The 15,993-nt window shown below is 48.5% G+C and overlaps 1 protein-coding gene across 1 annotated transcript in view; it reads left to right on the plus strand.

Annotated features, from left to right (window-relative positions):
* MTCL2 (microtubule crosslinking factor 2) overlaps positions 1-15,993 on the plus strand; it is a 72,598-nt gene that overhangs the window by 45,094 nt on the left and 11,511 nt on the right. Inside the window, exons 8-14 of the mRNA XM_072735976.1 lie at positions 236-466; positions 6,853-6,957; positions 8,001-8,168; positions 9,757-10,008; positions 11,235-11,306; positions 12,024-12,094; positions 13,456-14,806. Of these exons, the coding sequence (XP_072592077.1) occupies positions 236-466; positions 6,853-6,957; positions 8,001-8,168; positions 9,757-10,008; positions 11,235-11,306; positions 12,024-12,094; positions 13,456-14,806 (2,250 nt within the window). The remainder of the gene's footprint in view (positions 1-235; positions 467-6,852; positions 6,958-8,000; positions 8,169-9,756; positions 10,009-11,234; positions 11,307-12,023; positions 12,095-13,455; positions 14,807-15,993) is intronic.

The raw sequence follows: 15,993 nt of genomic DNA on the forward strand, positions 1-15,993 counted from the left end.
CAATGATCCATAATTGTGATTGCTGCTGCTTTTATGAACTTCTCTTCCCTGGAGTTTATCTCAACAGAATGAGCTGATATTGGTAGAGTCCCTGGCAGAGATCACCAACAGCCACCTCCCAAACTTTCTTGTCTTTTATCTGAGGCCTGGAATGGCAAGGGGTAGTGCTGGGAAGAAAGCGGGGTGGGGGGTGGGGGGGTGGGTGTGCTCACTCACTCTCTTTTCTCCCTCCCAGCTGAAGGAGGACCAGCAGAGGGCACTCCTGAGGCGAGAGTTTGAGCTGCAGAGTCTGAGCCTCCAGCGGAGGCTGGAGCAGAAATTCTGGAGCCAGGAGAAGAACATGCTGGTGCAGGAGTCCCAACAGTTCAAACACAACTTCCTGCTGCTTTTCATGAAGCTCAGGTGGTTCCTCAAGCGTTGGCGGCAGGGCAAGATTTTGCCCAGCGAGGGGGATGACTTCCTTGAGGTATGGTTCCCTGGTACCAGGACTAGGGCAGGGGTGTAGGGCGGAGAAGATAGAACTAGAGGGACACCTAGCTGGCATTGTCATAGCGCTGAGGCTCATCTCCAAGCCATCAGCTTGCAGGCTTCCATCCCTGCATTCATTCACTTGTTCAGCATCTACTTGTTGAGAACCAGCTCTTTACTGGGCTTTCTGCCAGGTGCTGGGGTTACTATGGTGAAGACAGACTTGGTCCTGCCTCACCAGGAGAAAGTCTCTTTGGGGGCTGATAGGTCTTTAACACCTCTCTAATACTTGTTCATTTCCCTTCGTAATGAACCTCAGAGTCCTCAGCAGGCAATGGTGTCTAGGTAAATTTAATAATCTAGTTTTGTTAATTCTATATTATATGCAGATAGAGTATATACTGCTTGTAACTCTTTTAAAGTATACATTGCATATAATAAAGTGCACACATCCTAAGTGTACAACTGATGAAGTTTTGTCACATACATCTCTATAGTCCCCAACCCAGATCACAACAGAGCTCATTTCCAGTGACCCCAAAGGATCCCTACTATTCCAGTCAATATGCCTACCCCAGCTGTCAGCACTATTCTGATTTCTTTTGCCATGGGTTATTTTGCCTAATCTAAAACTTCATATAAGTGCATGTAGTCTTTAGTGCCTGGCTTTGTTTGCTCAATATAATTTTTTGAGATTCACCAAATTTTATAGAAGTAGTTTTTGTTGCTTTTTGGTGGCTCATAGGGGGAACAATCCAGTACATTTTTTATTGCTGCTTATTTTTGACTTATGAATATACTATTTTATTTTACTTAATTCATTAATTTAAGTAGGCTCCACACCCAGCATGGAGCCCAGCATAGAGCCCAAATGCAGGACTAGAACTCACAACCCTGAGATTAAGACCTGAGCTGAGATCAAGAATCAGATGCATAATGTACTGAGTAGCCCAGGTGCCCTCCCCCCATTTTAACCATTTTTAAGTTTACAGTACATTAGTGTATATTAGGTATATTCACAGTGCTATGCAACCATCACCATTATCCATCTTCAGAACTCTTCATTTTGCACAGCTGAAACCCTGTACCCCTTAGAAAATTCCCTATGACCACCTCCCCTGGTTCTTGGCAGCCACCATTCTATTTTCTGCCTCTGTGATTTTGTCCACTAAGTACCTAATATGAAAGAAATCATAGTATCTGTCCGTTTGTGGCTGGCTTAGTTCACATGTCTTCGAGCATCATGTCCTCAAGGTTCATCTATGTTGTAGCATGTTGCAGAATTTCCTTTCTTTTTAAGGTTGAATAATATTCCATTGTATATATGTGTAAGCCACATTTATTTTACACAGAAGTTGTATATACATAAGGGGTACAACTTAACATTTTGATACATGATCACCTCAATCAAGCTAATTAACATGTCCGTATCACTTCACATAGTTACATTTTCTTTCCTTCTTTCTTTTTCTTTGTTTTTGTTTTTTGGAGGAGAGGGGGAGAGAGTGTGTGTATGGGGGAGGAGGTAGAGGCAGAGGGAGAGAGAAATAGAGAATCTTTTTTTTTTTTTTTTTTTTTTTTAAGATTTATTTAGTTAGGGACACCTGGGTGGCTCAGTGGTTGAGTGTCTGCCTTTGGCTCAGGGCATGATCCCAAGATACTGGGATTGAGTCCTGCGTTGGGGGAGTCTGCTTCTCCCTCTGCCTATGTCTCTGCCTCTTTGTCTGTTGTCTCTCTTTTTAAAAGATTTTATTTATTTATTCATGAGAGAGTACACATGCTCACGTTGAGAGAGCACAAGAGAGCTAATGAGGAGAGAGACAGAGGGGGAGAGAATCTTAAGCCAGACTTCCTGCTAAGCCCAGAGCCTGACACTGGGCTCAGTATCATGACCCATGAAATCCTGAGTCAGATGCTGAACCTACTGAGCCACCCAAGTACCCTGAGAGAGAGAATCGTAAGCATACTCCATGCCCAGCACAGGGTCTGACATGGGCCTAGATCTCATGACCCTGAGATCATGACCTGATCTGAAATCAAGTGTCATATGCTTAACTAACTAAGCCACCCAGGTGCCCCTCTTTTTTTTGTTTTTTTTTTTTAATAGTATGAGTACTTAGGTCTACTCTCAGCAAATTTCTTTTGTGTGTGTGTGTGTGTGTGTGCAGTTTTTAAATTTTTTTTAAGGTTTAATTTATTCATGAGAGACACAGAAAGAGAGGCAGAGACACAGGTAGAGATTGAAGCAGGCTGTATGCAGGATCATGCCCTGGGCTGAAGGAAGGCACTTAACTGCTGAGCCACCCAGGCATCCCAACTCTCAGCAAATTTCAGTTATACAATACAGTATTGTTAACTATAGTCACCATGTTGTACATAGATCTCCAGAACTTATTCATCCTGCATAACTGAAACTTTGTACTCTTTGACCAACATCTCCCTATCACCCCCCACCCCCACCCCCTCCTCCCTGCCCTTGGCAACCACTGTTCTGCTCACTTCTTTTATGAGTTTGGATTTTTTTTCCATTCCACATACAAGCTCACTGCTTGTATGAGTTTGACTTTTTTTCCATTCCACATGTAAATGAGATCTTGCAGTATTTATCTTTCTGTATCTGGCTTATTTCACTTAGCATAGTGTCTACTAGGTCCATCCATGTTATCAAAAATGGCAGGATTTTCTTCTTCTTCTTTTTTTTTTTTAGATTTTATTTATTTATTCATGAGAGATACAGAGAGAGAAGCAGAGACATAGACAGAGGGACAGGCAGGCGCCCTCTGGGGAGCTGAGGCAGGACTTGATCCGAGGACCCTAGGATTAACGCCCAGAGCCAAAGGCAGATACTCAACCACTGAGCTACCCAGATGTCCCAGATTTTCTTCTTTTTTATGACTGATAATATTCTATGGTATTGTATATACATACACCACATTTTTTTTAAAGACTTTATTTATTTATTCATGAGAAACACAGACAGAGGCAGAGACATAGGCAGAGGGAGAAGCAGACTCCCCACAGTGAGTTGATGTAGGACTCAATCCCAGGACCCCGGGATCATGCCCTGAGCTAAAGACAGACACTCAGCCACTGAGCCATCCAGGCATCCCATACACCACATTTTCTTTATCCATTCATTTGTGAACACTTAGGTCGTTTCTATATCTTGGCTTTGTGAATAAAGCTGCAGTGAATATGGGCCTGCAGATAGCTCCTTAAGATTCAGATTTCATTTCCTTTGGATATGTACCCAGAAGTGGGATTGCTGGTTCACATGGTAGTTCTATTTTTAATATTTTGGGGAACCACCATATTGATTTTTTTAACCACCATATTGATTTTCCAGGAAGCCAGTTTTGGCTTCTGAGTTGGATATTTTCCTACCCCCTCCGAAGTGAATTGGAGACCACATAATCTATATTTTAAGTCAGTTTGTCTCAGGCAAATCCTCCATATTTGGTATAAACCTTTCTAGATATTTCCATGTACTTGAGCAACAAAGAGAAAAAGAAACTTACTTTAGAAAAAAAAAAAGATAAGGGGATCCCTATGTGGCTCAGAGGTTTAGCACCTGCCTTCCGCCCAGGGCCTGATCCTGGAGTCCCGGGATTGAGTCCCACATCAGGCTCCCTGCATGGAGCCTGCTTCTCCCTCTGCCTGTGTCTCTGCCTCTCTCTCTCTCTCTCTCTCTCTCTCTGTTTCTCATGAATAAATAAATAAAATCTTTATTTAAAAAAAAAGAGATAAGTGTAGAAAATTAAATAATATATGTGTTTATAATTAATAGAAATATACACATTTATTGAAATAGACATAATTAGATATTATGGGGTACCTGGCTGGCTCAGTCAGTAAAGCATCTGCCTTCAGCTCAGGTCATGATCTCAGGGTCCTGGGATTGAGCCCTGCATGGGGTTCCCTGGTCAGTGGGGAATCTGCTTGTCCTTCTCCCTCTGCTCCTTCCCCTACCCCCCACTTGTGCTCTCCCTCCTTCTCTCTCTCAAATCTTTAAAAAAAGATATAACCACATATATTGTCAAAACAGATACATACATTTGCATAAATATAATCTAAACACACATATATAGCTATATAAATAATAAACTTAATATATATTCTTACTCTCAAAGAATATATGTGTCCACACATGCAAAATTGTATGTGTGAAATGACACTATACATGTGAATGATAAACCCTAGGCACTGAGTGTAGTGTTCTAGGTACTGTTTTAAATACTTCAGGTGGATTACTCCATTTCATCTTTATAAATATGCTATGATATGGAAATAATTATTATTCCCATTCTACTGCAGATAAAGATCTTTGATTACTTGCCTCAATCCTGAAATCTGGAAGCTCTTAACAAAATCTGTGTTTGGTTGCATCTAACTCAGTTGGAAAAGGTTGGCCTGACATTCATTTGGCACAAAACCTTTATCCCATCTCATGTTAATATTCATATGTTTATAGGGGAAGCATGAGTGTGCTTGGCTTGAGCATAGAGTGGTACACCAGACCTGTTGGGGCAGTTGTACGATATATAGTGTAGGTACCATGTTGTCTTTCTAAAGTCCTGAGCATTCTGAATTCCAAGCACACCTGGACTCAAGGATTTCGGGGAAAGAATCATGCATCTGTGTATACAGACAACCAAGGTCTGTATGTTTGGATACTCATGACCAGGGACAGAATTGGGGTGTTAATTCAGGTAGGCCCTGCCCTGCCCCCTCCCCATACTTCCCCTTGGTACCTGCCCTGACACTAGAAGCCCTTCATTTGGTTTCTAGGACATTACACTCTCTTGGGTTTCCTTCCACCTCACTGGTTGCTCCTTCTTGATCTCTTTGGCTGGACCCTCCTTTTCTCCCTGACCTCCCTTAACATCAGAGTCTCCCAGGCTCAGCCCTTGGGCCATGTCTCTCCCTTACCTACACCTGCTCCCTCGGGAGCTTATCCCGAGGATAAGCTGACTTAAATATGACTTAAATGGCCTTTCTTGCACATTGTGAATCTATCCAGAATCTATCTAGAGTCTGACCTAGCCACTCTGCCATCCCTCCTGGCTGAGCCACCATCACTCATTCCCTGGATTTTTACTGCAGCCTCTTACTGGTCTCTTTTCTCTATCCTTGCACCCTTCCATCAAGCATTTTGCATTTCAGCTGGGTATGGGGAGGTACCCCAGGTGGCATAGGCTCCACGTGGATGGCATCCTCCAAAATTTTCTGATGGAGGTTCTGTTGCTGCCCAGTAGGCTCAGCAGCTGCAGTGATCTCGTGAAACCAAAAGTCAGGTGGGGATCACTTCTCAGCTCACAGTCCTCCCCTGGCTCCCATTTCACCTAGAGCAGAAGCCAGAGTCCCTACAAGTCTTGAGCCTGGTCCACTAGGCTTGTTCCCCGTACCTCTCTCACTTTCTCCTTGGCTCTCTTGCTTCCCTCAAACAGACATGTTCCCACCTCAGGGCCTTTGCATTTGCTGTGCCCTTTCCCTGGAATTCTCGACCTGCAGTTCACATTACTTAGTCTCTCACCTCTTTCAGGGCTTTGCCCAAATATCAGCATCTCTCTGAGGCCCTCCTTGACTAGCCACATGCAGCACATCCCAGCTCTTTGCTTGCTTTTCTCCTTGACACTTCACTGTGTGATGTTCCAAATATTTAATGCTGTTTCATACATTTCACTTATTTGTATGTTTTCCCGCTACTGGAATGGAAGCTAAAGGGGACAAGGGTTTTTGTCTGTCTTGCTCCCTGGCTTATCCCCAGCTCTGAACATAGGGCCTGGTGCATGGTAGGTTTTCAGTAAATATTTTTTGAGTGAATGATGGATAGGCACTCCAGTCAGAACCTGGCTTCTTTCTGCTTCATTCTCATCCTGAACTAGTACCCTGGTTTCCTTGGGTGGCTCTGGACTTCTACCCAGAATCCATCAGCAGCAAACCTCCTCCCAGGAAGGTTCTCTCTGTCCACCCAAACTTTTGGTTGCCTTTTCTATAATTATGGGGGTCCCTTTGGGCCTTTTATTCCATCCACAGGGCCTACCTGTAGACCTCATCTGGCAACATGGTTATTTCTGAGTAGCTCTCAAGGATGCCTGATGGCCCTTGGGACAGAGGTGGCATTGGAGGAGAGAGGGGCCTGCCTTCCCAGCTGTACTCCTAGGCCTAGATGGTGCCTAGGAGCCCAAGTTAAAATCTGGGAAATCAGTGTCAAACTAGAGTACCGTTGGTCCGTCCTGGACCATAAATCCCCCTTTTTTCTTTCTACCCGGATGTGTCATACCCTTTCCATCTGGGCCACTAGCCTCAATCCCCTCTCCTGATGCTCAGACTCCAGGCATGGCACCCTTCCAGTCCCTAATGAATGTGGCTTTTTAAAAATAGGTAAATAGCATGAAGGAGCTGTACCTGCTAATGGAGGAAGAAGAATTAAATGCCCAGCATTCAGATAACAAGACCTGCACGGGGGACAGCTGGACCCAAAATACGGTGCGTTCCCAGTCCTTTCCCAGTCCTGTCCTGCCCATGCTTCCTTTGTCTGTTTGATAATCACTTCCTTCCATCTTCTCTGACCTGTCTTGCATGGGGCACTGGAGCTGCAGATGGTTATTACCTGGTTACTGGCCCCAGATGCTTAGTGCTGTGGGGCTGATAAGTCATCTGGTGGCAGTGACAGCAGTTGGACTGTGGTCACATGCAAGAGAGCAGTTAATTCTGTCTAGAGTGTAGGGGACAGTGTCACAGTGAAGGGATAATAGGTGGAGGGTTTGGAAGGATGAATAGGAGCTTGCATAATAGAGAATGGGGCAAAGGCCCTTTTGGACCATGGTAACTGTGTTTGCAGAGGTGTGGCAGGGTATTCTGGGATTGGCTATGGGTTGGGATGTACATAGTAGGGTTAAGGACATCAAGTTGGGGTCATATGAAGAGACGCCTTGTGGTCTGGAGTTAGGAACCCTCAAATCAAGCCATGGGGCAGAAAGTGATGGGGTCAGGCTCCCAGGGTCATACACAGTTAGCTTGGGTAGGTAGGAAATAGGTCATGGGCCAAGGAGAGATGATGGGGCCTGAGTCAGGCTGTTACGGAGGCTGCATAGATAGCTTGGATTCAAAATTAAATAATATATGTGTTTATAATTAATAGAAATATACACATTTATTGAAATAGACATAATTAGATATTATGGGGTACCTGGATGTGGCCCACGGTGGGTCAGAGAGACAGATCTTGGGCAAGGATAAAGACCCAGGGCCTAGGCTCTGCAGAAGCTCGAAGAAGTCAGGGCCCATCTCACATTTAGGCTGAATAACAATTGCTGTGACCTCAGGAGGTTTTATGTGAGGCTGGGGTATGTGTCAGCCTAGGAGGTGGCCAGGCCTGGGCTTACCTGGGTGAGATGATCTGGGGAGGTCATGGGGATTGCTCAAGACCACATAGAGTACTGGGCTGGGCTCTGGGTAAATGCTCCTAGCCCAGGCTCCCCTTCCCACCCCTCCCAAGCTGCTGACTCAGGCCTTGCCCCCATCTGCAGCCCAATGAGTATATCAAGACACTGGCTGACATGAAGGTGACGCTGAAGGAGCTGTGTTGGCTGCTTCGGGATGAGCGCCGTGGTCTGACTGAGCTCCAGCAGCAGTTTGCCAAGGCCAAGGCCACCTGGGAGACAGAACGGGCAGAGTTGAAGAGCCATACTGCCCAGGTGAGTCCCCGACCTGTCAGAGACATTCCCCCCTTTTATTCCTCCCTCATCTAAGCCCTCAGGGGTGTTAGATCTGAGAGCACAATGCCCAAGCCATGCTTCTAAGAGGCATAGGAACCACCTCTTCACCTCCTCTTGTAGTCCAGAGAGGGCAAGAGATTTACCTTGAGTCACACAGCAAAGGTGCCAGAAACACTGGGGACTGGAAGTCACTGGGCCAAGAAAGGAAGGTGGAGGATTGACAAATGGGCATGGGACGTCATAGGCACTTCTGCTGCACCACCATGGGTTCACAGGTGAGGCCAGATGCTTAACTACCTGTCTGTACCTGGTCACATCCTTCACACGTGTAGCCAGACTTCTGTTGCCTGCTGTCCTCATTTGCTCCCCCATCTCCTCAAAAGGATCCCCTTCATCCCTTGCTACCTGGCTTTGTTTTACTCCCCTCCCCACAATCCAGTGTGACTGCAGGAGCCTTAACCAGGAGCCCTGGAGGTGTGGTCTCTGCTGTGTGCTAGGGGGCAAGTTGCTGCCTTCCTCTGGTCTGAAAAGTGAGATGGTGGGTTTCTTCCCAAAGAAAACGCCCTGACCTTCTCCACCGCCACCAACTGCCATGACTCTTCAGGTCCCAGCTTCCTCCGAGCCTGCCCCTGTGGCAGGCTGCCTTTCTGGTCATCACGGGCTCCTTGGGGGTGGGTACACTGATAATCTCTGCTGGATGAGTAACAAAACCAGCACAGAAGGGTTAAGGTTCTTTACCAGGTTCTTACACTCAGCAAATAAGTGGCAGATTTGACCCTGGCTCCCCAAACTTCTGTCTCTCCTGGCTTCTCTCACTCACTATGATCTCAACCTTCTTCCCAGTGCGCACAGACTTCTGGCTTCCCTGTGCCACCCTTCTTTCCTCTCACCCTCCCTGTAGAGCTCATAGCTCCTGCCCCATCTGCACATTTCTTCCTGATCCCTAAACCGAGCCATTCTAGATGCCCCTACCCACTGGGAAGCTGACCGGCCCATATTGGGTTCCACATACCAAACCACAGCCTGGGAAGGTACACTGAGGCTTGAGGCTTTGTGTTTACCTCCTGCCACCCCGAGGCTTGGTGCCGTGAAAGCCATCACACTGGATTCATTCCTGCACACATTCATTGTGTGACTGTGGGCACATGTCCCCCACTAACCATAAACCCAGACCACTTGTAAGAGTTGTTAGAATATGAGAAGCGGTAACTAGGAAACTGCCATTTTGTAGCTGTGTGACCTGGGACAAATAACCTCTTTGAACCTCTTTCTCTTCCCTAAAATATCGAGAAAAGCAGTTGTCTTGCTGAGATTTCATGAGGATACCGAGATAATGCTTGAGAAGCCCTTAGCATGGAGCTTGGCAAGTGAAACGAGCTCCATGCAACCCCCAATTTGAGGAGGGCTTAGTTCTGCATGGGATGGTCAGCAGGTGGGGGTTCTTCAGAGGAGAGCTCTCCCCCACCGCCCCCTGCTGGTGCCTGAGAGTGAAGGAGGGTGGAGAGGGAGCCAGAGAGGAGGGGTCTCCTGGTGCCAGCCACCCAGTTTGCTCTTCCTTCTGCTGCAGGTGGAGCTAAAGACTGGCAAAGGGGCCGGGGAGCGGGCAGGGCCCGACTGGAAGGCAGCCCTACAGAGGGAGCGTGAGGAGCAGCAGCACCTGCTGGCTGAGTCCTACAGTGCTGTCATGGAGCTGACACGGCAGCTACAGATCAGCGAGCGCAACTGGAGCCAGGAAAAGCTGCAGCTGGTGGAGCGGCTTCAGGGTGAGAAGCAGCAGGTGGAGCAGCAGGTGAAGGAGCTGCAGAACCGTCTGAGCCAGGTGAGGCCTGCTCCAACCACAATGGGGACTCATTGTGGGAGAAGTCCGGGGCTGGGATCTCCTTCAGTTATAGCTGGATCCAGGTGCTCAGAGAAGGCAATAGGTGCTACATCTGCCTCTCTGCCAGTCTCTCAGGCTTGCTCTCCTCTGTGCTTTATTCATAAGCCAAAGCTGTCTTCAAATATGGTCACTGTTTTGTGCTCATATCATCCCAGGTTAGCAGTGGTAATAGAGAGTTTTCCTTTTCCACAAGGCTGATTGGCCAGTTGTAAGTCATGTGCCTACCCCTAGAGCTAGCAAAGCCCGAAAATTTGGGAAAATTAGAGTCCTTTGAGGACCAAAAGAGGGGGGAATAGGAAAAAAACCATCATTGACCGTTACACCCTACTACACATCATGCACCCAGCTGCCATTTACCAAGCTGCTGTATACCACTCTTTTTGACTTTTTCCTTCATTTTACTTTTTATTTAAATTATATAAATCAGGACTTCATCTTTATATGAGACCCAAATATTGCAAAAATATACTTTAACCCATTCCTCCCTTTCTTGCTGCTTAATTTTATATTCAGAGATTCCTTTTTTTTTTTTTTTTAAGATTTTATTTATTTATTCATGACAGACACAGAGAGAGAGAGAGAGAGAGAGAGAGGCAGAGACACAGGTAGAGGGAGAAGCAGGCTCCATGCAGGGAGCCTGATGTGGGACTCAATCCCAGGTCTCCAGGATCACACCCCGGGCTGAAGGCAGCACTAAACCGCTGGGCCACTGGGGCTGCCCAGATTCCCTTTTTTTAAGTCAATCATGTTATCATAAAATACATATTGTTTATACTTATTTGCCTCTTTCATAGAGAGCTGTTCACGAGTAGAGGCCGGTCACATTCCATCTAATATACTCATTCCTAGTACGGAGCCCAGACTTTCATGTGATTCAGCTGCTGCTTAGCTGACCTAGCCCATCCAGGAATTGTAGCATGAAGTAACATAGTTGTGACAGCGGTTGTTGTAGCACATAGAATGGCATCTATAAGGATGCCTGTAAGTGGTTGCTTTCACCAAATCCATCTTTTAGTGGCTCAGAGCTGCTGCCCAAGGGAAAATGGCTCTTAGTCCATGACTGGGTCATCCGGGCTCTGAGCAGAACCTGGGAAGTGGCCTTGCACAGACAAAGGCCCACTCATCAGCCATGCCTGCCATTGACCATCATCTTTACCCTTGCCCAGCTGCAGAAGGCTGCTGAACCCTGGATCCTGAAGCACTCAGACCTGGAGAAACAGGACAACAGTTGGAAAGAGGTGAGTAGGGTAACAGGCCATCATGTTCTCTTGGCACCTGGCTGCTCTGCAAAGTCCCTCACTTGCGGGGGTGTGACAGGGAGGAGGCTAACTCTGTCCCACCAATCACACCCTTGCATTTTGGGCTCCTCAATCCTGGGATCTCTACCCCATTGTTTCAGCAGGTGGTTGAGGAATTGTGAGGAGCCCTCTGCCAGCCCCATCCTTCCGTGTCTGGAGAGAGGCTGGGTGTCTGTGTTCCTGGCCAGGTGCTTGCCCTCTCTTGGTTTCAACTGTGCCTTTCAGAAAAGCAAGGCCTCTGAGTAGCTGTGTGATCCTGAATGAGTCATTCTCTCCCTCTCTGGGCTCCAGTTACGTTAGTGGTAAAATGAAAATCCCATTCTCTGCTGAATCTTGAGGTCGCTGCTGTCACCACCAACAGAACAGTGGCCACTGGGTGCTTGGTTGCTGTCACCACATTCAGAATAACTTCTAAAAAGACTCTTTCCTTGGGGTTCTCTCTTGGAGCTCTAATTGGCCAAGCCTGGATCACATACCTATGCGAGTGTTAGGCCCACTTGTAGCCAGAAACTGACCAATGGGCATTATAGATCTGTGTGGACATCAGTCCTGCTCACAAGAGGCAATCCAGGGTCAGCTCTTGCACTGACCTCCTGTCAACTTCCCTTGGTGTGTTGGTGGCCAGAACTCACCCTTCCTGCTTCTTTTCCTTGACAGACACGGAATGAGAAGATCCTTGACAAGGAGGCAGTTTCTGAAGCTGAACTTGGGGGCACCGCCTTAAAAAGGTACTGGCCTCCTCAGCCCCTGCCCTGCCCTGTAGTCCCTGCCATGGCCTGCCCTTCAGATTCCTCTCCCCACCCCACCCGTTTGCCTGTCTTCTTCCTCTGGCCTCATTATCCCACCATGGCACCTCAGCAGAGCTCGGAGAACCCTGGTATGTGTTTTCTGTAGAACTGAAGCCACTCAGGAGCCAGGAAGCATGGAACAATGAGAATTCCAGCCCTTGGTTTTTCTTGTTTGTTTGATTGTGGACATGCATGAAAACCTGAGGCTCCATATATCCTACCTTTGAAAGAAACTGTTCAGCTCCTCCTGGGGTTCCTTCTCCCTGTATCTGGAGTTAGGGGAATCAGGGAAGGCTTCTGTTCCTGGAATTACTGAGCATCTTCCTCTGGGCCTGGCCCTGTTCTGTGACCCCAGGGCTGTCAGGGCCATGTCTCCACTGTTAGGAAACCCATGAGTAGAAGGAGGGCAACAAGACCCCATCAGAGCCATAAGCTCATCCTCAAGCCAGGTGGGCCCGGGGTAGGAGAGTGGGCTTTGGAGTCAGAGTGCGGGGTTTGAACTCCTACTCTGCCATTTCCAGTGATGTGACCTTGACTGGTACTTCCCATCTCTCTCTAGGGGGGATAGTATAATAGAAGCTGTCTGCGAGAGTCACTAGAGGGCCGAATGATCTGGCCTATGAGGTGCACTTACATACACCTGGCACTTTTGGTCCTCAGGCAACACATGTGTCAGGTCTGTGCCGGTGATTTAACGTCGTCTTATTTGAGTTCCCCCGAAAGCAAACACAGGATTTGAGAGCTTGTCTCAAAGATCCTATAACAAGGATCTGAGTACAAATGGTTTATTTGGGAAAGGATTTTAGGAAATGCTGGAAGTGACACAAAGGAGGGAAGGCAGCCCCTAAAGGGGGATGTTGTCATTTTGTGGACAAAGTGCAGTTTCACTGAGGAACTCTGAGAGCCAGAGTGGAACATGCAACTCAGAGTTCTCCCACCTAAGGAATGAGGAGGCTGGGTACTGAGGTGCCCAATCCACCTGTTGTTTGTGAGGGCTTTGTCTAGAGGCAAAACTCTGATATTTGTAGCTTCCTCTGCATGGAGGCCAAGTGTACTCTTACAGTCACAAAAAAGCCCTTAGGTGGAGAATGGCAGGTGTTCAGAGTGTGCTGTGTCAGATATGTAGGTGTGAGTGCTGAGGTGACATGGGGCAGGGCTCCAACAGCATCTCCCCCAGGAGGTGAGCAGGGTAGGTCATGGTTCCAGCCCTGTGCAGTGCGTGGACTGGGGAGAATGACCAGAGTGCCTGTTCCCTCTCTTTTTTTCCACTAACACCACTCTTCCTCCTCTACTCCTCTCAGGACCAAATCCGTTTCCTCCATGTCTGAGTTTGAAAGTTTGCTGGACTGTTCCCCCTACCTTGCTGGTGAAGCTGCCCGGGGTAAGAAGCTGCCCAACAACCCTGCCTTTGCCTTTGTGGGCACCCAGCCGGTAGACCCAGAGAAAGATGCCCAGGAGCAGCCCAGCCTCCCACCGCGGGACTGCAACCGCCTGGGCACCCTGGGCTGCCAGGAGCCGGCAGGGAGGCAGATGCAGCGTAGCTACACAGCTCCCGACAAGACAGGCATCCGCGTGTACTACAGCCCCCCGGTGGCCCGGCGCCTGGGCGTCCCCGTGGTCCATGACCGGGAGGGCAAGATCATCATCGAGCCCGGCTTCCTCTTTACCACAGCCAAACCCAAGGAGTCGACCGAGGCCGACGGGCTGGCCGAGAGCTCCTACAGCCGGTGGCTCTGCAACTTCTCACGACAGCGCTTGGATGCAGGCTCAGGGGGCAGCCCCTCTGCACCAGGGCCCAGCTTCCCAGCGGCCCTGCACGACTTTGAGATGTCGGGCAACATGAGTGACGACATGAAGGAGATAACTAACTGTGTACGCCAGGCCATGCGCTCGGGCTCACTGGAGAGGAAGGTGAAGAGCACATCTAGCCAGACGGTGGGCCTGGCCAGTGTGGGCACGCAGACCATCCGCACAGTCAGCGTGGGCCTGCAGACCGACCCACCCCGCAGCAGCCTCCACAGTAAGAGCTGGTCACCCCGCAGCTCCTCACTTGTGTCCGTGCGCAGCAAGCAGATCTCCTCCTCCCTGGACAAGGTGCACTCACGTATTGAGCGGCCCTGCTGCTCACCCAAGTATGGCTCGCCAAAGCTCCAGAGGCGGTCTGTGTCCAAGCTGGACAGCACCAAGGACCGCAGCCTATGGAACCTGCACCAGGGCAAGCAGAATGGCTCGGCCTGGGCCCGCTCCACCACTACAAGGGATAGCCCCGTCCTGAGGAACATCAACGATGGGCTATCCAGCCTCTTCAGTGTGGTGGAGCACTCGGGGAGCACAGAGTCTGTCTGGAAACTGGGCATGTCTGAGGCTCGGGCCAAGCCCGAGCCTCCAAAATACGGCATTGTGCAGGAGTTCTTCCGCAATGTGTGTGGCCGGGCACCAAGCCCCACCTCAGCAGCAGGGGAGGAGAGCACCAAGAAGCCGGAACCCCTGTCCCCAGCCAGCTACCATCAGCCAGAGGGTATGGCCAGGATCCTGAACAAGAAGGCAGCCAAGTCAGGTGGCAGTGAGGAGGCCAGACTCTCAGTGCTCCCCCAGGTGGGGAAGGATGGTGTCCCCCGGGATGGAGATGGAGCAACAGCCCTTCCCAACGAGGTAAGTGGATGGGGTCTACTCTTTTTCTTGGGGGTAAGGGTTGACTTATAAGGTCCAAACTCTTTTGGTTTTCAAAATCAGGAATATGGTTCTCTGTTTCAAAAAGTCCTTTTGGGGGCACCTGGTGGCTCAGATGGTTAGGGCATCTGCCTTCAGTTCGGGTTGTGATCCCAGGGTCCTGGGATTGACCCAGGCATCGGTCTCCCTGTTCAGCGGGAAGTCTGCTTCTTCTCCCTCTTCCCCTCCTCCAACTTGTGCTCTCTCACTCTTTCTATCTCACTCTCTGTCAAATAAATAAATAAAATCTTTAAAAAACAAAACCAAAAAAAACCAAAAAGTCCTGCTGGTCTGGAATGAGGGTTGGGGGATTGCTGGCTGGCTCAGTCAGTAGAGCATGTGACTATTATCCTTGGGGTAAGTCCAAGCCCCATGTTGGGCATAGAGTCCACTTATAAATAAATAGATAAATGGATAGAGGGATCCCTGGGTGGCGCAGCGGTTTAGCGCCTGCCTTTGGCCCAGGGTGCGATCCTGGAGACCTGGGATCGAGTCCCACGTTGGGCTCCCGGTGCATGGAGCCTGCTTCTTCCTCTGCCTGTGTCTCTGCCTCTCTCTCTCTCTCTGTGACTATCATAAAAAAAAAAAAAAAAAAAAGATAAATGGATAGATGGATGGATGGACAGAATGGGGGTTAGAAGGCCCCAGATCTGGAACAACAGACCTGATGGACATCTGGTCTGAATACAAGGAGACTAGTGAACAAGGCTTAACTAGCTGCTTTGCCACCACATACCAGAGATTGCTAGCATCCCCTCCAGTGAAGCGGCATACTTACTGCTTTCCTGCCACCGTTGGTGTGCTGGAGCTAGCATGTTTACTTGATTAGAGCTAATCGTGTACATCTCTGTTCACTAAAACACCTTGGCACCTTGAGATTGGCCACAGTGGGAGGATTTATACTATGAAGATTGACAATGCTCTAAATCAGGGCTTCTCCCCTTATTCCTGGAAATCTAGTTACTGAACATTTTCTTTTTTTTTTTCTTATTAAATATTTTATTGGGGAGCCCGGGTGGCTCAGCGGTTTGGCGCCTGCCTTCGGCTCAGGGTGTGATCCTGGAGACCCAGGATCGAGTCCCATGTCAGGTTCCCTTTATTTTAAAGAAAATCTTTAAAATAAATAAATA

This window comes from Vulpes vulpes, chromosome 14 (genome assembly GCF_048418805.1).
Source record: "Vulpes vulpes isolate BD-2025 chromosome 14, VulVul3, whole genome shotgun sequence".
Lineage (NCBI taxonomy): Eukaryota > Metazoa > Chordata > Mammalia > Carnivora > Canidae > Vulpes > Vulpes vulpes.